Source organism: Schistocerca gregaria, chromosome 3 (genome assembly GCF_023897955.1).
Source record: "Schistocerca gregaria isolate iqSchGreg1 chromosome 3, iqSchGreg1.2, whole genome shotgun sequence".
Lineage (NCBI taxonomy): Eukaryota > Metazoa > Arthropoda > Insecta > Orthoptera > Acrididae > Schistocerca > Schistocerca gregaria.
Window position 1 is genome coordinate 917,699,830 of NC_064922.1, and position 27,352 is coordinate 917,727,181.

Here is a 27,352-nt window from a genome sequence, read left to right on the forward strand (position 1 = left end):
CATTGCTTGTACAGCCCTCTCGCAGTGTCCGGAGCAAGTATGATGGGTCTGACACACCGGTGTCAATGTGTTCTTTTTTCCATTTCCAGGAGTGTATTTAAAGTCTATACCGTAAATAGTACGTAACTTTGCTTTCAAATGTTCATTAATGTAAAGCTTATTTGGTAAATTTTATGATACCTAAAATTTGCCTTGCAGTGCTCTTAATTTACAAATATGTAACATTACGCTTTAGTTTAGGGGGCCATACTTTTATGTCTGCTGATTATGTGGAACTTTGTAAATTTAATATATTGTAATAGAAATGTGCATTACCGAATGAGGTTCAGTCCTCATTTACCCTGGCCTTCCTTGTCCTTTCTTGTAGAGGTGTTTTGAGGCTCCTTAACGCAGACAAATGAAAGCGAATCAGATGGAAAAAAAGACGTAAACTGTTTATTATTTCAAAAGTATTCGCCATAACTTTCAATGGTTTTTTCCACTGTGAGACAAGACGGTCAGTGCCTGCAGAACCATGACTATATCCACCTGTGCTCCATTTCACCCGAAACAAATCCGCGGCCACGATGTCTTTCTTCGGGGCTTCAAAAAATGGACATCTTATGGGGAGAGATCGGGCCTTTATAGAGGATGTAAAGTAATCGCCATAACTGTCAATGGATTTTTCCCACTGTGAGACAAGACGGTCAGTGCCTGCAGAACCATGACTATATCCACGTGTGCACCATTTCACCCGAAACACATCCGCGGCCACGATGTCTTTCTTCGGGGCTCCAAAAAATGGACATCTTATGGGGAGAGATCGGGCCTTTATAGAGGATGATACTTGGAGCAAGTGGGCGGCATTATCTTGCAGCTGACTCTGTCCGTCATAATTCCTGGGCGTTTTCACTTGACGTGGCGCTTCAATTTTTACAAAGTGTCCATGTACCACGGTGCGCTGTGGCAACGTGTTGCAGAAAGTCCATGATCAGAGAGTCCTAGCACCCAAATAAAATGATTTTCATGACTTTCCCGGAGGTGATGTGCACAGCCTTTAATTTTTTCGGTATAGGTGATTCCAAGTGCTTCCATCGCTGGTCCAGCCGCTTGTTCTCCAGCTTAAAGCGATGACACCTTGTTTCCTCTCCCATGACAGTAAGGGACAGGAAAAGATATTCCTGATCGTGGAACGTTCGAGATGCTACAGTGATGTCGAGATTCTGTTCAGTTTCTGCTTCTCCACCACGCCGTCGGAAAACCACAAATCTCAGAGTTTCCAGAACTTCAGATACTCTGTCATGGTGACGTGAATGATGCCAAACATGAGCCCAATGTCTTCCACCTGTTCTGGCCAATTGCTGTCTTTGAATGTCACCCGACCTTCTCCAAATCGTTTATTCCATGGAGACACAAGCGCACATGACGTACTGTGTTGGCCTTACACAGCAGACATTCTGTTGTGAATTTCGCTTCCTAACACTCCTTCCGTAGTCAAAAACTGCTCTACATTTCTCTGTTCCTCATTGTCGCCTCCATAGTGAAGTTGGACGTACACACAATTAGATGACCTTACGCTGCACATGTCTAACAAAGAAATTCGCAATAGGGGCTTTTGTTTAAACACGTTTACCTGCTTTGGCAACGTCCGCGAGATGCTCGTTATATGACATGTCTCGATTTTATTTGACTGCCCCTTGTACGTAAGTAATGTACAGGTAATCCCAGCATTATCCCCCCCCCCCCCCTCCTCCAAGCATTAAAGCCGCCCGTTGGCGTTGTAATCACGTGAAGAGGTAACAGAAGTATGTAAGCAGAGAAAAGACACATTTTTCTTTATGCAATAATTTACCAACAGCCGTATGTATTGTAGAAATTTATTTTATTTTATGAACTTCTATGTGCCACAAGTTTCGGCATTACATTGATGTCATCTTCAGGCCCCACTCGCCAGAGTCGTCAAACCGCTATAGACGTAAGAAGCCATTAACTGGATCCTTGGATCAATCGTCCTGTAACAGCTCTTGGTGACATCAATGTAATGACAAAACTGGTAGCACATAGAAGTTCATAAAATAAAATAATATTTCCACAATACATACGGCTGTTGGTAAATTATTGCATGAAGAAGTTCATGCCAGCCGTCGTCCCACGATCCATAAAGGACAAACGCAGACTCATTCTAGCGATGATACGGATCACAAACGGGGAAATTCACTGACATGCGAATTTGACAAACGGCTGATTGATATGTCCCGGCGACTGGAGTCGAGTATCTCGGAATCGGCAAAGGTAGTTTATGAAAGGCAGTTGCAGTGAAATTATGAGTGAGCGACCAGTTTTTCGACGTCCTCATTACAAACGTGACGATAAAGCAGGATAGGCGGTGATATATAACGGATCTGACAACAAAGTAAATGCTGGTGTAGACATAAGTGTTTCGTACCACATGGTTCAGCGCACTTTATTGAACATAAGCTTCAGAAACCTTTATCTGTGTGTTTATATGCTGATCAAAAAAAAAATTGTTCAAATGGCTCTGAGCACTATCGGACTTAACTTCTGAGGTCATCAGTCCCTTTGAACTTAGAACTACTTAAACCTAACTAACCTAAGGACATCACACACAACTATACCCGAGGCAGGATTCAAACCTGCGACTGCAGCTGTCGCGCGTCTCCAGACTGTAGCACCTAGAACCGCTCGGCCACTGCGGCCGGCATATGCTGAACCAATGACATCATAGATTAAGGGCGCAATGTTCAAACAAATTTCGGGCTTGCAGCCGGTCGTAGTTCAATACTTCGCAAGTATACTTCGACTGCAAGCCCGAAATTTGTTTGAACAGTCAATTCGCCGGGAAAATTTTAAAATTCACATAAGGGCCCAATGTACGCAGGACCATAGGCAATTGACCGTGGATCAACAGAAGCCTGTCATCTGTTCGGATGAATTATGTTTTTATACACTAGGTCGTTGGTCGCTGTCGACCAAACGATCGACAACTCGAAACTTTTACCAGGCCGCGGATGAAGGTCGGTGGTGGCAGTATGGTGCTGCGATGGACGATAACGTGGGCCTTCGTGGGACTTGCGGTTGTAATCGAAGTGATGTTGACAGCAGTGGATTAAGTGAACATTATTTCACATCATCTCCATACCCTCCATGCTTAATTCCTTACCCAGTGGCGTTTGGCACCTTCTATCAGGATGGCTGCCCATATTACAGTGCCACAACTGTGTTTTAGTGAATGAAACACTATGTCTGTCACCAAATTTACTTGGTCCCAACCCTATGCAAGACAACTGGGACGCCATCAAGCACAAGCTCCACGCCCACAAATTAACTGCCCTTCCATAATTAACAGGTACTGCGTGACCAGTGCTTTGACGTCTGTATCTATGTGTCTCCAGAAACCTGCCAAACATTGTCAGATTTATTCCAAGCAGAATCTATGCTGTACTCAGTTCAAAAGGGGGACGGACATGCTGTTTGGACGGTCTCCATGATGTTTCGGCTTATCACTATTCGTTTCTTTGGCTACTTGGTAGCTGAATAACTCAAGTCACTTACACAATAAACATACGAAAACTTTATTTTATAAGAGAATTTTTCTGTATTGTCATTGAAAACATAGAATTATCTGTTTTCATGCTTGTAACCTTCCTCTTACTAATCGGACTATCCTGCTTGCGATATAAAATATGAAAGTGGATCGCGTGTTGCTTAATGGATTTTTCTAATTGGATAAGGCTATCTTGCCCTAAGAAGTGACATCGATAAGTAGGAGGAAAGAGTACAACCAACCCTTCTGACGGAAAGTCTACTAAAATTAAAAGGTAATTAAACCGAACAGGGCTAGAATTTGGAAAATGAAAGTTATTTTTTGCATTCACTCACGAACAACACTGGACAGAAAAGGGATACCACTGATCATGAATCCAAAAGTTACACTAATGAACGAAAAGGAAATAATTAACGGTCGCCAACCTACTAGGACAATTTACATCCAAAATCCTGTACAAGATGATGGGAAACAAAAACATGCATTATTAAACACTGACGTGGCAACTGAAAGTGGTCACGTTTTTTGACACTAATTTTAAGTGAGTATGTAATGATAACGAAAACTGAGAAGTCACTCTTACGTTATGTTTGCCATTAAATTTTGAAAAAGGCAATCGAGTAATGATTTGAAAATATCCAATTAAACTGTATGTTAGTACTGAACTTCGTTTCGTGAACAATGACTTTCAGTGACCTCACCACGCTGTCATAAAAGAAATTTAGGAAATAAAGCAAGCACTTTTTACTTTGCCGTTCTTATTTTGCAAATTAGATTTCATATTATTTTCTAAACAACTGAGCCTTTTTTACTAACTTGAACAGAATTAATACTATAAAACGTAGCAAACCAAACATCCATGTGCCTCAAGCTATATGTGAAATACAAAAAGCTTCCTCGCTCTTAATGTGTGCATTTCTTTAGATTTGAATTTTTTCCAATGCTTGATTCTCAAACTTGAAAAATGAAATTTCTTCACTTTAGTCATATACTGAAGTCTCTGTTGTACAACAATCAGTTGAAAGCAGACTGAGGCAAAAATTCTTAAAAGAGAATTTATTCATTAATAAACTGGCTGTAACTACTATTCAATTTTATTCTTATGACACTCAGCATATTAGGAAAAAAAGGAACAAGGATCCTTCTTGGTAATAATGTCTGGCGGCAATGTGGACACAATCGCCCTGAATTTAGCTGATTATTATTTAAATATATCTTATCAATCAAATGACAGTCAGTTGTGCTGCTGGGTTAGCCATTAATACTTTCTGGCAGTGAACAGTCTGCAGGACCACAGACAGTGCATACGTACGTGATGCCACCGAAAGTGGTTCTCTCTACTGCGAGAGCGTTAACACCACACTTCCGCACACTACAAGAGCTGGAACTCGTCTCCCGCTCTCTCCGTGCGCTCTGCGGAACAACTCCCTACCCAAAATTTTACAACGCACAAGCCCCGCTATTATCGTTGCTAGTCGATATAAATAAAAATTCCTTTGGCTTTTTCCCAGAGCTTCTAAGTTTCACAGTAAAACACGGATAAATACAATGAAACATCAACAGACTTCTACCTATATGTACACACACAGTGAAGCAATGTCCTTACTTATTAAAAGAAAGCATTTCAATTACAAATATTTACATACAATTAAAAAAAGTTATATATCGGTAGGAGGTGCTATGCATCCTCCATTTTCTGTGTTATATGCTCATTGGCAGGCCAGTCTATAGTGTCTGAAACATATATTTATTCCATAAATAATATTATGTTCAGCCGCGTCTGTTCTCTGGCATTGACCCTTGCCCTTTGTTTTGATCTTTGGTCGTCTGTAGTGACTCGAGAGCAAGGTGGGAAAGAGGCGTGGGAAAGAGGGGTCGCTGGTGAGATGTGAGGACTGTACGACCCTAGCAAGTATCTCGCGAAGTGGTCGTCGATTTGGCCTGCGTCGACAGTACTTGCGATGTGTTGTTCACTAGTCGGGGAGCTTATGGGGTAGGGGGCCGTTGATGCCTGTTGCTACCTACGCCTGGTTCACTTATCTGCCAATTACAGAATTTATGCTGTCAGACGTAGACTCGGAATATGTTTTAAGGTGATTTTCCTTTGGTTACGTCGTTTTATTGAAACATGTCATGTGGTCTCTATATCTGCAGGTGTGTTTACCATGAAATTCTTTGCTTTTTTTCTCCTGAACTCTGAATTCATATTCACGACTTATTGCGCGGGTCGGTGTGTTCTTGTCATTATTCGTTCGACCAATTGATAATTTCTGAAATTATAATTAATTGGTTCATGTAAAAGAACAGTGACTTACTGATCACTTACCCATTAAGGAATTGTTTTTAAGGTCATCCAAACCAATCTTTATTATTTATATTAAATTATTGTCTTTCCATCTGAAAGCTTTACACTGTTGTTGTTTTAAAATCGTTAACTTTGTTTGAGTTTAAAAAACTTTTATATTTTTTTGCAAAGTTTGTTGCTTGTTTCAGTTCTGAAATCTTTTATGAATAAATCATTTTGTGTGAAATAAGTGATGAACCGTCGAAACCCTGGGGCCCAGTCTTTCCACTAAAATCTTTATCGGCGATTTTGGGACACCGAGTTTTCCCTATTATATACATATAATTCCGCCATTACTCCATGTTTGTGCAGTAAGTCCTTTTCCTGAAGCACGTTGTACAGTAAATTTTCATGGGGAAAAGTTGTGTCTCTTTCCTTATGTGCTGAGCTGAATCGACGATATATCTGCTTTTCTCATTGCTAGAAGGTAGAACTGACTGCGGATTTCTAAGGTTTGGATACCTAACTGTGAAATGCACGTAGGTGACTGAAATCACGGGATAGCGAACGACGGGAATTAACAGACTCTGAATGCGGAATATTAGTTAGGGCTAGATGCATGGGACATTCTGTTTCGGAAATCGTGATGGAATTCAATATTCGGAGATCCACAGTATCAAGACTGTGACGAATGTCAAATGTCAGGCGTTACCTCTCATCTCGGACAACGCACTGACGTACTGCCTTTACTTAACGGCCGAGAGCAGCGGATCTGTCTTGAGCTATCAAAGCTAACATACAAACAGTACTGGCTGCAATAACAGCAGAAATCTATTTGGGACGTACGACGAACATCTCCACTAGGACAGTGCGACAAAATATTCCATTAATGGACTATGGGAGCAGACGACCGATGTACAGGGTGTTTCAAAAATGACCGGTATGTTTGAAACGGCAATACAAACTAAACGAGCAGCGATAGAAATACACCGTTTGTTGCAATATGCTTGGGACAACAGCACATTTTCAGGCAGACAAACTTTCCAAATTACAGTAGTTACAATTGTCAACAACAGATGGCGCTGTAGTCTGTGAAACTCTATAGCACGATATTTTCCACACATCCACCATGCGTAGCAATAATATGGCGTAGTCTCTGAATGAAATTACCCGAAACCTTGGCAACGTGTCTGGCGGAATGGCTTCACATGCAGATGAGATGTACTGCTTCAGCTGTTCAATTGTTTCTGGATTCTGGCGGTACACCTGGTCTTTCAAGTGTCCTCACAGAAAGAAGTCACAGGGGTTGATGTCTGGCGAATAGGGAGGCCAATCCACGTCGCCTCCTGTATGTTCCGGATAGCCCAAAGCAATCACACGATCATCGAAATATTCATTCACGAAATTAAAGACGTCGGCCGTGTGATGTGGCCGGGCACCATCTTGCATAAACCACGAGGTGTTCGCAGTGTCGTCTAAGGCAATTTGTACCGCCACAAATTCACGAAGAATGTCCAGATAGCGTGATGCAGTAATCGTTTCGGATCTGAAAAATGGGCCAATGATTCGTTTGGAAGAAATGGAGGCCCAGACCAGTACTTTTTGAGGATGCAGGGACGATTGGACTGCAACATGGGGCTTTTTGGTTCCCCATATGCGCCAGTTCTGTTTATTGACGAAGCTGTCCAGGTAAAACTAAGCTTCGTCAGTAAACCAAATGCTGCCCACATGCATATCGCCGTCATCAATCCTGTGCACTATATCGTTAGCGAATGTCTCTCGTGCAGCAATGGTAGCGGCGCTGAGGGGTTGCCACGTTTGAATTTTGTATGGATAGAGGTGTAAAATCAGGCGCATGAGACGATACGTGGACGTTGGCGTCATTTGGACCGCAGCTGCAACATGGCGAACGGAAACCCGAGGCCGCTGTTGGATCACCTGCTGCACTAGCTGCGCGTTGGCCTCTGTGGTTGCCGTACGCGGTCGCCCTACCTTTCCAGCACGTTCATCCATCACGTTCCCAGTCCGTTGAAATTTTTCAAACAGATCCTTTATTGTATCGCTTTTAGGTCCTTTGGTTACATTAAACCTCCGTTGAAAACTTCGTCTTGTTGCAACAACACTGTGTTCTAGGCGGTGGAATTCCAACACCAGAAAAATCCTCTGTTCTAAGGAATAAACCATGTTGTCCATAGCACACTTGCACGTTGTGAACAGCACACGCTTACAGCAGAAAGACGACGTACAGAATGGCCCACCCACAGACTGCGTTGTCTTCTATATCTTTCACATAACTTGCAGCGCCATCTGTTGTTGAAAATTGTAACTACTGTAATTTCGAAAGTTTGTCCGCCTGAAAATGTACTGTTGTCCCAAGCATATTGCAACAAACGGTGTATTTCTATCGCTGCTCGTTTCGTTTTTATTGCCGTTTCAAATATACCGGTCATTTTTGAAACACCCTGTAGGTGCCTTCGCTAACATCACGACATCGCCAGCAGCGCCTCTCCCGGACTTGTGATCATATCGATTGGATCCTAGATGACTGAAAAAGCTGACCTGGTCAGATGAGCCCCGTTTTCAGGTGGTAAGAGCTTATGATAGGGTTAGAGAGTGGCGCAGACTCCATAGAGTTCAAATGTAACGATGGAAAATTGTACTGAAATGCAGGAGGATCTGCAACAAATTGAGACATGGTGCAGGAATGGCAATTGAATCTGAATGTAGACAACTATAATGTGCTGCGAATAGAAAGAAAGAAAGATCCTTTATCATTTAGCTGCAATATAACAGGTCAGAAACTGGAAGCAGTTAATCCCATAAATTATGTGGGAGTAGGCATTAGGAGTGATTTAAAGTGGAATGTTCATATATAGTTCATCATCAGTGAAGCAGATGCCAGACTGAGATTCATTGGAAGAATCAGAAGGAAATGCAATCCGAAAGCAAAGAAAGTTGCTTACAGTACACTTGTTTGCCCACTGTTTGAATACTGCTCAGCGGTGTGGGATCCATACCAGATAGGGTTGATAGTAGAGAAGATCCAACGGAGAGTAGCACGCTTCGTTACAGGATCATTTAGTAATCGCGAAAGCGTTACGGAGATGATAGATAAACTCCAGTGGAAGACTTTGCAGGAGAGACGCTCAGTAGCTCGGTACGGGCTTTTGTTGAAGTAGTATATTACTCCCTCCTACGCATATCTCACGAAGAGACCATGAGGATAAAATCAGAGAGATTAGAGCCCACACAGGGGCATACCGACAATCTTTCGTTACACGAACAATACGAGATTGGAATAAAAGGGAGAACCGAGAGAGGTACACAAAGAATATGGATGTAGATGTATGTGTATATGTGTGTGGATTCCTAAGGGACCAAACTGCTGAGGTCATCCGTCCCTAGACTTACACTCTACTTAAACTAACTTACGCTAAGGACAGCATTCACACCCATGCCCGAGGGAGGACTCTACCCTCCTGCAGGAGGGGCCGCGTAACCCGGAACATGGCGCCTCTAACCGCGCGCCCACTCCGCGGGTCAGTCTACAGACTCAAGGACCCACGTTTTCAACAGGGCATTGCTCACGCTTATGGTGGCTCCATAAAGGTGGGGACTGTGTTTGTATGGAATGGACTGAACCGATCATGTTTATGCTCAGCAGCTTGGGGGCCATTTGCAGCCATTCATGGACTTCATCTTTCCAAACAACGATGGAATTTTTATGGATAACAACGCGGCATGTCACCAGGACACAATTCCTTGCGATTGGTCTAAACGGTTCGAGCGGATAGTTTGGCCACCCTTATCGTCTGACATGAATCTTTTCGAAAAAAAAAGTGTCAAATGGCTCTGAGCACTACGGGACTTAACATCTGAGGTCATCAGTCCCCTAGGACTTAGAACAACTTAAACCTAACTAACCTACGGACATCACACACATCCATGCCCGAAGCAGGATTCGAACCTGCGTCCGTAGCGGTCGCGCTGTCCCAGACTGAAGCGCCTAGAACCGCTCGATCACAGCGGCCGGCTCTTTCGAACATTTATGGGATACAGTCAGAAGATCAGTTCGTGCACGGAATCCTGCACTGGCAACACTGTAAGTAGGCTGTTCTATGTTGGTAACGCCACGCAGTGCTCTGTATGAAAATCACTGGCTGCGCTGTGTGCAGTCTGTGGCTGGTTGGCATTGTTGCAATATTGCTATTGTAGTGTTGGGCAGTTAGATATGAACGGCGCGTAGCGTTGCGCAGTTGGAGTTGAGCTGCCAGCAGTGTTGGATGTGGGGAGAGAGAAGGCGGAGTTTTCAGAGCGGATGATTTGGACAATTGTGCATCAGAGACAGTAAATTTGTAAGACTGGATGACATGAACTGATATATATATTATGACTTTTGAACACTATTAAGGTAAATACATTGTTTGTTCTCTATTAAAATCTTTCATTTCCGGACTATGCCTATCAGTAGTTAGTGCCTTCAGTAGGTAGAATCTTTTATTTAGCTGGCTGTATTGGTGCTCACTGCATTGCAGTAGTTCGAGAAACGAAGATTTTTGTGAGGTAAGTGATTCATGAAAGGTATAGGTTATTGCTAGTCAGGGCCATTCTTTTGTAGGGATTATTGAAAGTCAGATTGCGTTGCGGTAAAAATATTATGTATCAGTTTATTGATGATCAGAATAAGTAAAGAGAGAAATGTCTGAGCACGTTCAGTTTTGCGCAACTGTTTGAAAATCAAATAACGTAGAGCTTTATCAGCACAGTAATTCATTAATTTTTCTAAGGGGACGTTTCAACACTTTCGCAGCTATGGACTGCTAGGCATGCAACATCCCTCAATATTTCTGCGGGGGGCTTCCAAGGACGTGTTGCGTCCATGCGAAGTCGTGTTGATGCACTACGCCCGGCAAAACGGAGTCCAACACTATACCAGGAGGTATGCCATGAGCTTAGTCACCTCACACTATACAATTACTCTGTCATAGAGCATCTGATGGCTAAATTGTCTCTGTCCACAAGTAGTAGTATCAACATGTGTGAAATCGATGGCACGTTTATTTTTAAATGTAATGGTCCAGTAAATGACAAGCGAGCAATTATTGTAGTTAGTATATAGCTGTCCATAGTTTCGTCAGATTCCAAACGCAAATAAAAAGTAGCGTAACAGACAGATCTGATTACAGAATGATTTGAACAGCAAGTATTTTCTTTGAAGTGCATCTGTTTATTTTTCAATTCACCTATATTTTTAGAATATAATGCCAATAGACATAGTGCTTCTAAAGAAGCTTTTTTTCTGCTCTCGTAGTTACACATGTCGATATGGGATAGGGCTACGTTAAACATATTGAAGAAGGAGCACTATGAGTTCAAAAATTTAAGAATGTGCAAGAGTAACATAAGAAACATCAGAAGATTAGATGTGAAGGAAATGCATTTCGTTATCACTTTCAAAAAATTGCGAGTATCATACTCGTTTTTCGTGTATCTACAAACAAAGAGACAGATGTTGTTGTTGTGGTCTTCAGTCCAGAGGCTGGTTTGATGCAGCTCTCCATGCTACTCTATCCTGTGAAAGCTTCTTCATCTCCCAGTACCTACTGCAACACACATCCTTCTGAATCTGTTTAGTGTATTCATCTCTTGGTCTCCCTCTACGATTTTTACCCTCCACGCTGCCCCCCAATACTAAATTGGTGATCCCTCGATGCCTCAGAATACGCCCTACCAACCAATCCCTTCTTCTAGTCAAATTGTGCCGCAAATTTCTCTTCTCTCCAGTTCTATTCAATACCTCCTCATTAGTTATGTAATCTACCCATCTAATCGTCACCATTCTTCTGTAGCGCCACATTTCGAAAGCTTCTATTTCCTTTTTGTCCAAACTGTTTATCGTCCACGTTTCACTTGCAAACATGGCTACACTCCATACGAATACTTTCAGAAACGACTTCTTGACACTTAAATCTATACTCGATGTTAACATATTTCTCTTCTGCAGAAACGCTTTCCTTGCAATTGCCAATCTACATTTTATATCCTCTCTACTTCGACCATAATCAGTTATTTTGCTCCCCAAATAGCAAAACTCCTTTTCTACTTTAAGCGTCTCATTTCCTAATCTAATTCCGGGAGCATCACCCGATTTAATTCGACTACATTCCATTATCCTCGTTTTGCTTTTGTTGATGTTCATCTTATATCCTCCTTTCAAGACACTGTTCATTCCTTTCAGCTGCTCTTCCAGGTCCTTAGCTGTTTACGACAGAATTGCAATGTCATCGGCGAACCTCAAAGTTTTTATTTCGTCTCCATGGATTTTAATACCTACTCCGATTTTTGTTTTGTTTCCTTTACTGCTTGCTCAATATAGAGATTGAATAACATCGGGGATAGGTTACAACCCTGTCTCACACCCTTCCCAACCACTGCTTCCCGTTCATGTCCCTCGACTCTTATAACTGCCATCCGGTTTCTGTACAGATTGTAAATAGCCTTTCGCTCCCTGTATTTTACCCCTGCCACCTTTAGAATTTGAAAGAGAGTATTCCAGTCAACATTGTCAAAAGATTTCTCTAAGTCTGCAAAAGCTAGAAAAGTAGGTTTGCTTTTCCTTAATCTTTCTTCTATGATAAGTCGTAAGGTCAGTATTGCCTACCGAGTTCCAACAGACAGATAAGAAACTGAAATGGTTACAATCAACTGCCCAGTAGATTTCAGAGAAACTTCTAAGGAAACAGAAAATACAAAGCAGCACTTCCTTTATTTATAAATTACTTTGTACATGTTAGTGGGTTCATCATGTGCGATGGCGTCCCAGACGTTCGCTGAGAATCCGTAGAATAGAGATATCTACACATATTTCAATGCAGTCGATCTAGCGGTGGAATATGCCAGCACGGGCCTTGGCTTCCAGGTGGGCAGCAGCATTGGCTGCCTTCGCAGCGGCGACCTCCGGGGTGTCCAGCGGCACGCCTCCGGGCCCGATGACGATGTTGGCGGGGCCGTAGCGCGCGTAGCCCAGAGACGGTGCCACGACGGCGGGGGCGGCAGCGGCGTAGCCGACAGCGGGGGCGTAACCGAAGGCGGCTCCGGCGGCGGCTCCGGCGGCGGCTGCGGCGGCGTCGGCAGCGTTGGCGGCGGCGTCGCGGGCCTGCGTCTGCGCGACGGCGGCCAGGTGGGCACCCCTGGCGGCGGCCACGGCAGGGGTGTCTACTGGCACTCCGCCGGGGCCGATCACGATGTTGGCGGGGCCGCCTGGGGGCACAGCGGCGTAGGCGGGGGCGTAGGCGGCGGGGGCGTAAGCGCCGAGGATGCCTCCGGGCAGGAAGCCGGGCTTAGCCACGGCAACCGCCAGCAGCGCGCTCAGGACAACCTGCGGATGCACGCCCGTTAGTATAGTCACACCAAAAGTCGCCGTACTTTCTTTTTACAAAACGTAATACAGAGCAAAGTACATTAGTTCTGCGCAGTTGGCCACCCAAACTTTTACACTAATTTCAATTGTGTGTCTTAATCCCCTTCGTGTCATTACAACTGTCAATTACCCCAAAGTCGAATGCATGGTCTCCCCTCTACTAATGTTTCTATCTGGTTGCTTTTAGTTTGACGGTAGACAGAGGTGGCGAATCAATCTCACCATTTCGTAGATGGACGTCGAAGACCACCTAGTATGCACACAAGGGTTGGGTAGTGTACGGGAATAAAAGTCGTTGCGCAAAAGACTAGAGTTTTCCGCCCCCATCAACAATTTGTTCGTTAGACATAAATCACAAGCTTTTAAAGATCAGAAAGGAAATAGACTGTGTCCTTTTCAAAGCATCGATCACACATTAACGTGTCCGTCTGCTTAGCTGCTTGGTAAAGTGTGTGCCTAACATGCAGTTGGCGTGGGTCCGATTCCCGGCTGAGTCAGAGACTTTCTCCGCATGTGGACTGGATGTTGTGCTGTACTCATCAATACTGACATATGTGGTGCCACGTGAAATAATATTTTCAATCCGGCGGCCAAACTTCCCTGGATGGCGTCTCCTGGCCATCTGTACCACATGATCACTCCTTTTTTTTTTTAGATGAACCTTAAGCGTTTTACGTAACCCATGGAAATGATAAATCCCGATGGCTAGATGGTGATTTGAGCTGCCGTCATTCCCTCCAGTGCCTTACACCTGAACCATGTCGATTGGGGTACCGGTACTGCGATTCGATCCTGATCTTACACTGTGTTTTAGAAGCTAAGGTATTACATGTTTAGCTTCATACATTCGTCAAGGAGTTAAAAACCTCTCTTCCATCTTCAATAATAATATATCGAATCGAAGGGGGCTGAAGCAGCTTAATGACTAGCATCCAGCCTTTTTAAATGTTTGAAACACTTGAGGTACATTTTCAATAGAATAAAATAATCACTAGTTTCCGAGTTGTCTTAGCAAATCACTGCTATTTCTTTCAACAGTTTCTGCTTAACAGTCTCTAGTAAAATAGTTAAAAAAATAGTTCAAATGGGTCTGAGCACTATGGGACTTAACGTCTGAGGTCATTAGTCCCCTAGAACTTAGAACTACTTAGACCTAACTAACCTAAGGGCATTACACACATCCATGCCCGATGCAGGACTCGAACCTGCTACCGTAGCGGTCGCGCTGTTCCACACTGTAGCGCCTAGAACTGTTTGTCCACGCCGGTGTGCAGTAAAATAGTTACCAACAAGTATAGTCCAGAGCAGAGAGAGAAAATGATCATATTCCCTATTCAGAAAGAGAGAGATGCAGTACTCAGTTGAACGAGATTAAAAAGGAAAATTGCCTGTGATTTTGGTTGAAAAACCTTTCGACATTCTCCTCTCACTATTACGGAAAACACAGAAAGAAATTATTTGCGAACTAAGAAACACGTATCTCGTCGTTTGCAGTAACATCACTGATCGAGGGCGATAGAGCAACCTGTGACCCGCAGATAGCTCTCCAGCGATTAGCCGAAAACTCCCCTTTCTCAAAGCTCTTCACCGTAACAAAGCACACAATCAAACAGAGGAAAACTATTCCAGATCACTAATTGCAGCAATTTCGTATGATGGATGTTACTAACGGCAGTGGATAATTTTGTTCATTTCGGTTCAAAATACTTCACGATGATCAAAGCAGAGAGGAAATAAAATGAGAATTGGAAATAGCAAGAACAGCTTCTCTGAAAAAGAGTGATTTAACATGGAACATAAATTCCAATGTTAGGAAGTGTTTTCCGACGGTGATTGTATCGAGTTTTTCGTCATACAGAAGAGAATCGTGGGTGACGAACAGTTGAGACAAGAAGCGCATAATAGCTTATCAAAAGTGGTGCCATAGGAAAATTCCGATGATTAGATAAGAACATTGTATCACCAGTAAGGTGTACTGGACTGAATTGGGAAGGTGCAGTGCACGGGAATTTACGGTCAAAGTTCATTAAAAAGTAGGAACTGGTTGATAAGAGACATTTCTGGCAGGGAAGGGGCTGCGGTAGAGGGTTGGGTATACGGCGTAAGAACTAATGAGGATTTTAGAGGGAGACCCGATTACAGTAAGCAGTTTAAGTAAGTGGCTGGTGTAGTGATGAAGAGCTTAAAGAGCACATACCAGCATGGAGAGCTGCATCGAATCAGTCTTTGGACTCAAAGCCACAATAACGACAATGGAAGTTACAACCCCGTGATACGAGTTAAGAAAGTGGCGCCGGTGTAAATCGAATCAGACTCATAAAACTGTTTGAAAATGAAAGCCATCTGAATGTCTTAAGGCCAACAAGCTATTTCAGTGTTGATGAATATTACCAATTTCTGAGGCTGTTTAGATGAGGATACTTTGACTACCGAAGAGTTACTTCTTTTAAATCTTGCAAGTATCTAGTACAGTTGTATATCATTCGAAGAACGAATTTCTTTACAATGAAAAAATATACTACTGATGTAGTCTGTTTACAATAAGCAGCCAACTGCTCGATCTTTCTGAGTACTTGTCCGTTGGTTCAAAAAATAGCTCTGAGCACTATGGGACTCAACTGCTGAGGTCATCAGTCCCCTACAACTTTGAAGTACTTAAACCTAACTAACCGAAGGACATCACACACATACATGCCCGAGGCAGGATTCGAACCTGCGACCGTAGCGGTCACGCGATTCCAGACTGTGGCGCCAAGAACCGCTCGGCCACTCCGGACGGCCTGTCCGTTGGTGCCATACTGGTTTATCTTCTTGGTGTACTAAAAGGTTCTGTGAAATATATACCAAGGGAAGACACTGCCTAGTGTTCGGGAGACGTCAGTTAACATCGCTGTCCAGCCATCCTGCTAGATGCGACTTCTCTAAATCGCTTTAGGCGAATACCAGAATCGTTATTCCAAAACGGTATGGCTTATTTTCGTCCCCTTCCTTCCGCAAACACAGTTATGGTTCGACTCTAATGATTTTGTCGTAACGGGGCGATTGCTCAGTCTTTGTGTCTTCCTTCGGAAAAATATAATCATAGTTGAATAAGAGCGAGCTAAGCTGTTGCGTTTACCTTAAAAATCAATTTCATTTCCCATACAAGAAAAAAACGGGTGAAACTTCCTGCCAGATTAAAACTGTGTGCCCGACCGAGACTCGAAGTCGGGACCTTTGCCTTTCCCGGGCAAGTGCTCTACCAATTGAGCTACCCAAGCACGACTCACGTCCCGTCCTCACAGCATTACTTCTGCCAGTACCTCGCCTCCTGCATTCCAAACTTAACAGAAGCTCTCCGGCAGGAGGTCCCGAGTTCGAGTCTCGGTCGGGCACACAGTTTTAATCTGTCAGGAAGTTTGATGTATGTAACTGTATACACATGTCCAGCGCCGAGGACTACAACCGTCAACGGTGTAGCATTCCAAAGCAAGTTCCCTTCCACGTTCTGCAGGTGGAATTCCAGTGGACTCACCAGGGCCTTCATGATGAGGGTGAGGTATCTGGAGCCGCGATCGATGCGAACCGAACAGTGGCAGCGTCTCGACGCCGGCCACTATATATACGGCAGCGGTTGGCGATGCGGCGACGTGAAAGTAGCGCGGATGGCCTTCCAGCGGAGTTCTTCCCTGGGCGTGATCCGGGGACGGCCGCGGCGCAGCGCTGCCCCTCTGCTGTGACGCAATGCCTAACGGCGTACGGTAGCCGCCAAGTGTGTCCCCGCCCACCGGTGCACGCCTACGTCTAGGAGGGCGTGCTGAAGAGCGCTCATCCCGGATGGCAAACACAGTCCTCCTGCGTTTAATACTCATTTACCTAAGTGGTCCCCTTCCAGGTCAATGGCCTCTGCCCAACATTCCTCCATTAGGCTGAAAACCTGAAGAGCCGTTCCGGAAAATCTTCGGAATATGCATCTATAGCAGCCATAACAACTACGATGGATTGCTTTTCAACCGTTTGTTTCTAGGAATTTAGAGTATGTATGGCATACAGGGTGGTCCATTGATTGTGACCAGGCCAAATATCTCACCAAATTAGGGTCAAACGAAAAAACTATGTAGAACGAAACTTGCTTGAAGGCTGAAACCAGATGACACTATGGAGGACCCGCTAGATGGCGCTGCCATAGGTCAAACGGATATCAAGTGCATTTTTTTAAACAGGAACTCCCATTTATATTACATATTCGTATAGTACGTAAAGAAATATGAATGTTTTACTTGGACCACTTTCTTCGCCTTGTGATAGATGGCGCTGTAATAGTCACAAACATATGGCTCACAATTTTAGACGAACAGTTGGTAACAGGTAGGTTTTTTCCAATTAAAATACAGAACGTAGGTAAATTTGAACATTTTATTTCGGTTGTTCAAGTGACATACATGTACCACTCTGAAATTATTATTTCTGAGAACGCATGTTGTTACAGCGTGATTACCTGCAAATACCACATTAATGCAATAAATGCTCAAAATGATGTCCGTCAGTCTCAATGCATCTGGAAATACGTGTAACGACATTCCTCTCAACAGCGAGTAGTTCCCCTTCCGTAATGTTCGCACATGCATTGACAATGCGCTGACTCATGTTGTCAGGCGTTGTGGGTGGATCGCGATAGCAAATATCTCTCAACTTTCCCCCAGAAAGAAAACCGGGGACGTCAGATCCGGTGAACGTGCGTATGGTGCTTCGACGACCAATCCACCTATCATGAAATATGCTGTTCAATGCCGCTTCAACCGCACGCGAGCTATGTGCCGGACATCCATCATGTTGGAAGTACATCGCCATTCTGTCATGCAGTGAAACATCTTGTAGTAACATCGGTAGAACATTAAGTAGGAAATCAGCATGCATTGAAACATTTAGATTGCCAGTGATAAAATGGGAGCCAATTATCCTTTCTCCCATAATGCCGCACCATACATTAACCCGCCAAGATCGCTGATGTTCCACTTGTCGCAGCCATCTTGGGTTTTCCGTTGCCCAATAGTGCATATTATGCCGGTTTATGTTACTAGTGTTGGTGAATGACGCTTCGTCACTAAACAAAATGCGTGCAAAAAATCTGTCATCGTCCCGCAATTTCTCTTGTGCCCAGTGCCAGAACTGTACACGACGTTGAAAGTCGTTGCCATGCAATTCCTGGTGCATAGAAACATGGTTCCGGTGCAATCGATGTTGATGTAGCATTCTCATCACAGACGTGTTTGAGATTCCCGACTTGCGCGCAGTTTGTCTGCTACTGATGTGCGGATTAGCCGCGACAGCAGCTAAATCAACTACTTGGGCATCGTCATTTGTTGCAGGTCGCTGTTGACGTTTCACATGTGGCTGAACAGTTCCTGTTTCCTTAGATAACGCAACTATCCGGCGAACAGTTCGAACACTTGAATGATGTCGTCCAGGATACCGAGCCGCATATATAGCACATGCCCGTTGGGCAGTTTGATCACAATAGCCATACATCAACACGATATCGACCGTTTCCGCAATTGGTAAATGGTCCATTTTAGCAGGGGTTATGTATCACGAACCAAATACCGTCCGCACTGGTGGAATGTTACGTGATACCGCGTACTTATGGGTTTGTAACTATTACAGCGCCAGCTACCACAAAGCGAAAAAAGTGGTCCAACTGAAACATTCATATTTCTTTACGTACTACACGAATATGTAATAAAAATGGGGGCTCCTATTTTTAAAAGAAACGCAGTTGACATTCGTTTGACCTATGGCAGCGCCATCAATTGGGCCAACCATAGCGCCATCTGGTTTCCCCTTTCAAGCTAGACGAGTTTCGTTCTTTGTAGTTTTTTCGTTTGATGCTTATTTCGTGATATATTTAGTCCGGTCACTGTCAATAGACCGCCCTGTATATTACTCGTTCTGTTATCTTTTCGTCACAAGGAAAGTGTGCGGAGTTATCTTTTCGTCGCGTGGGGATAGTGTGTCACAGTTACGAAAAACATACACACAGCCATTGGAGATGGATCATGTGCTGATGATATGTTTGAAAGGCACTGCTCCTTCATGGCTGTGTACTCAATTGGTAAATAACCATTCCATTTCTTAAACAGTTCTTTAAAATAAGATAAAGGACCTTTTAGCAAGTGTAGTGATTTTCATCATTGTATAGGGTGTTCGAAAATTCCCATTACAAACATCTACAACGTGTAGAGGGGAGTGAGCACATAATATTTTGAATATGAACCCATGTCCGAAAACGTAATGTTTCCGTGCTACAGCCGTTTGAAAACATATTTGCTAGGCAGGTACACAACAGGGTAATCACGATTGGGGGGGGGGGGGGGGGGTTACGTTGTCACTTGACGTCCATGCTATCTCTGTGACATGTTTCGAGCCTCATGTCTACATCTACATCTACATCTACACCGAACGGTGTGTGGCGAAGGGCACTTTACGTGCCACTGTCATTACCTCCCTTTCCTGTTCCAGTCGCGTACAGCCGGAAAGCCTCCGTGCGCGCTCGAATCGCTCTAATTTTACATTCGTGATCTCTTCGGGAGGTATAAGTAGGGGGAAGCAATATATTCGATACCTCATCCAGGAACGCACCCTCTCGAAACCTGGACAGCAAGCTACACCGCGATGCAGAGCGCCTCTCTTGCAGAACTGACGCTTGAGTTTGCTGAACATCTCCGTAACGCTTACCAAATAACCCTGCGACGAAACGCGTCGCTCTTCTTTGGATGTTCTCTGTCTCCTCCGTCAACCCGATCTAGTACCGATCCCACACTGATGAGCAGTACTCAAGTATAGGTGGAACGAGTGTTTTGTAAGCCACCTCCTTTGTTGATGGACTACATTTTCTAAGGGCTCTCCCAATGAATCCTAACCTGACATCCGCCTTACCAACAATTAATTTTATATGATCATTCCACTTAAAATCGTTCCGTACGCATACTCCCAGATATTTTACAGAAGTAACTGCTACCTATGGTTGTTGCTCTATCATATAATCATACAATAAAGGATCCAGCTTTCTATGTATTCGCAATACATTACGTCTGTCTATGTTAATAGTCAGTTGACACTCCCTGCACCAAGTGCCTATGCGCTGCAGATCTTGCTGCATTTCACTGCAATTTTCTAATGCTGCAACTTCTCTGTATACTAGAGCATTATCCGCGAAAAGTCGCAGGCACGTATCTGTGAGTGTTAGAGCAATATAGGTGAGTACAAGTTTCCAGAACAAATCGACATAATCTTTCTGAATGGTGAAGGTCACGGTAGCAGAAGAGCTGCTAGGGTCTTTATCAGGATCGTTCTCCGCAAGTTCCGACTCCATCGAATACCATTTTAGCCACAATTACGCAGCGGCTTCGAGAAAGGGTACCTTCACCTTCAACAGGGGTGACACTGTTGGTGCAAGGAGGCGCCGCACATCCGTACTGGAAGAGCTCGCACTGCATCATGTCGAAGGGAACCTGTCAACAGGTATAAGAACAACTTCTTTGGCTCTTAATGAGTGGAATTTTAATACAAGTGACGTACTAGGTCACTCGTAATCAATTGCTTGTAAAAGTGGTTGCGCTAGCGACATGTTTTCAAACGAATGTAACACGAAAAGGGTTCCACTTCAAAATATTATCTACTCATTCCTCTCTACGAGCACTATAAGTCGTAATGGAATTTCCGAACACCCTGCGTAAATAGTCTCGTAATTTTAAGTTTTTACATGTGCTAACTCACGAAATTGTTCTACTTGAACGTTCGAAATTTGCTATGGTGGACTATATTGTAACAGCCGAAGGTGACAATGTCGTCTTTTACAAACTGTTTGACAGTACCTCAGTTTACCCTGTCGAAAAATTACAATTTAGTATAGATTCATAGTCCTGATGAAAGCCTGATGTTAACACCTTCGCAGTTGTGGCTGTTTTCATTAATATTTCATCCAGTTCGTTCGGCAGTTTTACGTATGGTCTTCGTTTTTCCTTTTCCAATGTAAACAATAAAAATAATCCCTTTTTCATTCTAGATTACAAAGGCTATCCGTTCATGCAAATGAAATCTGCTCTTCTACTGTAATTAGCATCCAACATTATTCCCCCTGGGGAAAGCTTGACCTCATATCCTGTTTGTAGTAACCAATAAGTGAACGTTCGAGTGGTTCAAATGGCTCTGAGCACTATGGGACTCAACTTCTGAGGTCATCAGTCCCCTAGACTTAGAACTACTTAAACCTAACTAACCTAACGACATCACACACATCCAAGCCCCGAGGCAGGATTCGAACCTGAGACCGTAGCAGCAGCGTAGTTCCGGACTGAAGCTCCTAGGACCTCTCGGCCACAGCGGGCGGCTATGTGAACGTAATCATGTAAACTCTTCTTTAATACTGTAAAGCTATTGCTCAAAAATTAGATTTCTCATCAATGTATCATCAACACGGGGCACCCAACCGGTAAAAATTTCTCATAGTAAAATAGACATGTCAGCTGTATCATCCTCTAAGTGTGGTTTCTAGTATTACGTTTAGTTTTAATAGCCGAAAGTCCAATATCATATTGCGCACGATGTCGGTGTCGCATTCTATAGTTGCAACTATGGTACGTCTATCGCGTTAATGACATTCAACACAAAACAGGTTAGTTTCAGCTCAGTAAAAAGTTTCTTAGCTATTAAAAGTGATCAGTCAATTTCGCTAAAGACATTCATCAGTGGAAATGACTATGAGGCACCTACAACTAAGATTTTCATGTAAGCAGCGCGCACCAATTTATTTGCACGAAAAACACCTAATGTGTCTGCTTTTAAAAGATATAGAAACAAAGCTGTTTCTCAGATCAATCTGATACATGATTTGTCTTATTGCGCAAAATGCACAGTTATCAATTTCTTAGAAATAATGTCATTTAAGAGACAGTCGTTTATTTTTCGTCTGGCACTCATATTTCTGCTCACTTCTCGGGTAATGGTGCATAATATAGGGTGAACCAGAACTTCATCGACAAACTTTCAAAAGCTGTTGAAGGACACCTTCTGAGCGTTTTGGTGGCAAGGGCCCCACAGTTTCTCGCGGATCGTTACAGACTAACACTGTTGTTATGACGTATTCACTTCGTGGCTACAATGACTCTTCCTTCTAACAAATACTTTCATGGCTGTGAAGAAGCCCGTAATATGAAATTACCAAATCGCACAACACACGACACAGAGCAATGCTATAACCCTCACACGACCGAACGAAGTGGCGCAGTGGTTAGCATATTGGACTCGCATTCGGAAGAAAGGCGGATCAAACAAGCGTCCGGCCATCCCGATTTAGGTTTCCCCTGATTTTCCTAAATCGCATCAGGCAAGTTCTAGAATGATACCTTTGAAAGAGCACGTCAGACTTCTTTCCCCATCCTTCCCTAATCTGACGGGACCGATGAGCTAGCTGATTGCTCCCCTCCCCCGAATCACCCACAAACAATCACACGAAGCACGTACACATTTATGAGTGTGTGTTTTCAGTTTGTCTCGTCAGTGTACAATACGTACAGCACATGACAAATGCAGAATCCTTCCCTTGTAGGTACTGTTCAAAATGTCGACCACCATGATCACGGCAGAGTGTACAGCAATGCGACACCGACTGTCGTACACGCTCAAGAATTGCAGGAGTTTGGCGCATTACTTCGTCAGGTGTGATACTCCTAGCAACCAGGTCCCTGCAGTATCCGCCGGATTCTCATTAAGTAGGCTATTCGCATGCCCCTAGAAGAGGAAGTCCATTGGTGTCACGTCTGGTGACCAAGCTGACCATGATATAGGACGCCAGCGACCAGTCCACTGTCGTCCAAACTGTACTGCAATGTGGTTCCTAATCTCGATAGCGAACAGTGCCGGGACCCCATTGTGCTGAAACCACATAAGCCGACGAATTCTCAGCGGCACATCTTCTAGGAACGGGTGGAGAATATCCTGAAGGAACATGTTCTACATGATTCCGTTTAGTGTACCAGGTAGTAGGAAAGGTCCAAGCACAATATCGATCGTTGACAATATCAGAGCATACAATCACAGCAAGCTTTTGTTGACACCAGTGAGTGTAGGTTTTCTTCATCCACTACCTCGATATTCAGACCTTTGAACTTGCCGTCTCTTGTAAACACGGCCTCGTCTGTAACACGGAAGTAGCAAAATTGTGGTTTTCTGTGCATTCCTGTAGGTACCCATTTGCGAACGCCACTCTAGTTGGAAAGTCCTCTGGCTGTAACGATTCCACCTTCTGCAGTGTGTACGGCTGCCACTGTTGTTCACGCAAGACTCTCAAAACAGCTCATTGGGCTGGGTTCAGAACTCGTGAAACGCGCCAACTACTAGAGACAGGATTTGTCGCCAATCGCATGTAGCATATTCTGTTCCCTATCGAGTTTTTTGCCATTTCTCATACAGCCAGTGTGTTCCATTCTAACACGGAAGGATCCAGTTGCTGGTAGGTGGTTATGTAGGAATGCAGGAGTACTGCGCGGAAACAGCTCGCCGCACGGGATTAGCCGAGCGGTCTAGGGCGCTGCAGTCCTGGACTATGCGGCTGGTTCCGGCGGAGGTTCGAGTCCTCCCTCGGGCATGGATGTGTCTGTTAGTCCTCAGGATAATTTAGGTTAAGTACTGTATAAGCTTAGGTACTGATTACCTTAGCAGTTAAGTCCCAGAAGATTTCACACACATTTGAACATTTTTGGGAACGGCTCAGCGAAGCGTCGGCGTGTCGCTCTTCCATTGCATTCAGTGAACCCGCACGCCTCCTTTTCTTAGCGTTGATTGGTTTTTGACTTCTGTGAAGGGACCAATCAGGGAGGTCATTGGTCCCTTCGGAAGCAAGAATGGGAATGGAAGTCGGCCGTGCCCTGAGAAAGGAACCATCCCAACATTTGCCTGAAGCGGCTTACGGAAATCACGGAAAGCCTGAATCAGGATGGCGGGACGCCGGTTGAACCGTAGTCCTGCCGAATGCAAGTCCAGTGTGCTAACCGCTGCGCCACCTCGCTAGGTTTTTCTTCAGTACCCCATCCTTTGCGCTGCTGCGTATCGTTGCTAACGCACAAATAACACTGCCGGGAAACAAAACCTCAGACAGAATTCTGCTGTGCTCATTGCAGACTTGAGGGCAACGAGATAAGGAGCGTTTTACTGTTGTCGACAGCTGGTGCCGTGAGCAAATGAAAACAATACTCACAGCACATACTGTCGACATTTGTGCTGTTGTGTTCTGTTTCCAGTGGAATACAGATATAACGCTTGTTGTGGCAATAACCCCAACGAAATGCAATAACTCTCTAACAAGTCGCCGGAGACTGTGAGTAACCTCTGACAGTTTGCCAGTGGTGGAGTTATGGTTCACCCAGTTTACTAACACTATTTTATTACAAACGTATGACTCCAGTTACGGTGAAAAAATTTTCTTACTTGGACACGTAGTTTTAACATTTACCAGGGAACACGTGAGGCAATACTGACCTTACGACTTATCTTAGAAGAAAGATTAAGAAAAGGGAAACCTACGTTTCTAGCATTTGTAGACTTAGAGAAAGCTTTTGACAATGTTGACTGGAATACTCTTTTTCAAATTCTAAAGGTGGCAGGGGTAAAATACAGGGAGCGAAAGGCTATTTACAATTTGTACAGAAACCAGATGGCAGTCATAAGAGTCGAGGGGCATGAAAGGGAAGCAGTGGTTGGGAAAGGAGTGAGACAGGGTTGTAGCCTCTCCCCGATGTTATTCAATCTGTATATTGAGCAAGCAGTAAAGGAAACAAAAGAAAAATTTGGAGTAGGTATTAAAATTCATGGAGACGAAGTAAAAACTTTGAGGTTCGCCGATGACATTGTAATTCTGTCAGAGACGGCAAAGGACTTGGAAGAGCAGTTGAACGGAATGGACAGTGTCTTGAAAGGAGGATATAAGATGAACATCAACAAAAGCAAAACGAGGATAATGGAATGTAGTCCAATTAAATCGGGTGATGCTGAGGGAATTAGATTAGGAAATGAGACACTTAAAGTAGTAAAGGAGTTTTGCTATTTAGGAAGTAAAATAACTGATGATGGTCGAAGTAGAGAGGATATAAAATGTAGACTGGCAATGGCAAGGAAAGCGTTTCTGAAGAAGAGAAATTTGTTAACATCGAATATAGATTTAAGTGTCAGGAAGTCATTTCTGAAAATATTTGTTTGGAGTGTAGCCATGTATGGAAGTGAAACATGGACGATAACTAGTTTGGACAAGAAGAGAATAGAAGCTTTCGAAATGTGGTGCTACAGAAGAATACTGAAGATAAGGTGGATAGATCACGTAACTAATGAGGAGGTATTGAATAGGATTGGGGAGAAGAGAAGTTTGTGGCACAACTTGACTAGAAGAAGGGATCGGTTGGTAGGACATGTTTTGAGGCATCAAGGGATCACAAATTTAGCATTGGAGGGCAGTGTGGAGGGTAAAAATCGTAGAGGGAGACCGAGAGATGAGTACACTAAGCAGATTCAGAAGGATGTAGGTTGCAGTAGGTACTGGGAGATGAAGAAGCTTGCACAGGATAGAGTAGCATGGAGAGCTGCATCAAACCAGTCTCAGGACTGAAGACCACAACAACCACAACAGTGAATGTTGAGGTCATATCGGATCTAATATGATCAAGGATGAAGGTAGAAATTGGTGGTGTTGTCTTCGCAATAATCACCGTCCGAAATGATTTGGGATCACCAAATACCACTTAGATCGGGACAGCCCACCAAGGATTTGAAATTTCTCATCCGGAATAGGAATCACAAATTGACACTGCACACGTGTGGTGCAAAAACAGAACTTTCCTTATAGACACGCTGGTTATCAGAGTTTCAAATACTATGAAATCGGGTGTCTTCACGCACTCTGAGGTGATGGACGTGTGCTAACAACGAAGCTCCTTTTTGCTATGTGTCACGTTTCCATGTCGACCGCAGCTTCACTTTTATGGCTTCACACAACCGATCGGCACATCATGCCATTTCAGAACAGCAAGTAAAACTACAGTAAGTAAAATTTTCAATGGCCAGAAAATTAAGCATCTTTTGGAACATTGTTCCTGGGAAAACAGCGACCAAAAATAAAATAAAAGTTTTTAAGTATAAACAGTATAGGATGGCTTGTAAGTGCAGTGTTTATAGACGCTACACAACGGACTGCCCCTCGCCACATTCCCTCCAGCCATCATCATGGTGTGTTAATGATCTGAAGGTGATGGAGCCACGCTCTAAACCGTTCACCTGATTAATCAGTTTTAAATTTTAACAAATTACACGCAATACTACACTGTTTTTATTAAGGAAACTTTTAACTAGAAAGTTGTTTAAAAAAACATAGGCTCCTGTTGGATGTGGTTCTTCGTTGCCTTCCTCCAACCTTTGAACTGACTTACTCAAGCAGTTCTGGAGACCAACATCTAAACGTGGACACCGAAGCTCGACACTTTTTCCAAAAATGAAAGAAGTGTTAAGTGTCAGATAAAAATTCTTGAACTGACTGAGGATCGAAGCTGCGACCTCTGGATCTATAGCCTGTCATTTTACTGACAACCGTGAAAAAAGAGCATCAACAGTGACATATCGAAGACTGCTGCCTGTCATGGAAAAAAATCGTTGATGTATGTTGAGACCCGTAACGGTTTGTATGTGTTCTACCTATCTATCAGCGGCGCATTTCTTATTTCTTTAGGCGCTTGCTGCGTCAACCATGGCTCCACCTCGCCGGCTGACGCAACTGTATGTAGGAATGCGTAGAACACGGTGCTGTTACAAATACCAATAAGGTCGTGAGGCAATGCAATAAGGAAAACACAACTATTCAGCATACCATAAAAAACACATTTAATATTCAGATACACATCGTTTTATTATTTGCATCTGATGCATTTCACACAGCAATAGGCTGACAAAATATGTTTGCAGAAGCTGTTTCGAAGAATTAAACTCACACTCCGCGTTGAATCATAAGCTGAAATCGATTTTTCTAATATGTGTAGCCTATGACAACACCTATATCAGCGCATTGTTCAGTCTAATGTCTTAAGCC

At 43.7% G+C, this 27,352-nt stretch overlaps 1 protein-coding gene across 1 annotated transcript; it reads right to left on the reverse strand.

Moving 5' to 3' along the window:
• Positions 1-12,575: 12,575 nt before the first annotated feature.
• Positions 12,576-16,812, reverse strand: LOC126354675 (cuticle protein 18.7-like). The gene is made up of 2 exons (XM_050004478.1): positions 16,763-16,812; positions 12,576-13,206 (listed from the first exon to the last, which is right to left on the reverse strand). Exons 1-2 carry the CDS (start codon positions 16,772-16,774, stop codon positions 12,709-12,711), a joined length of 510 nt encoding a protein of 169 aa, XP_049860435.1. The 5' UTR covers positions 16,775-16,812; the 3' UTR covers positions 12,576-12,708.
• Between the last annotated feature and the right edge of the window lie 10,540 nt (positions 16,813-27,352).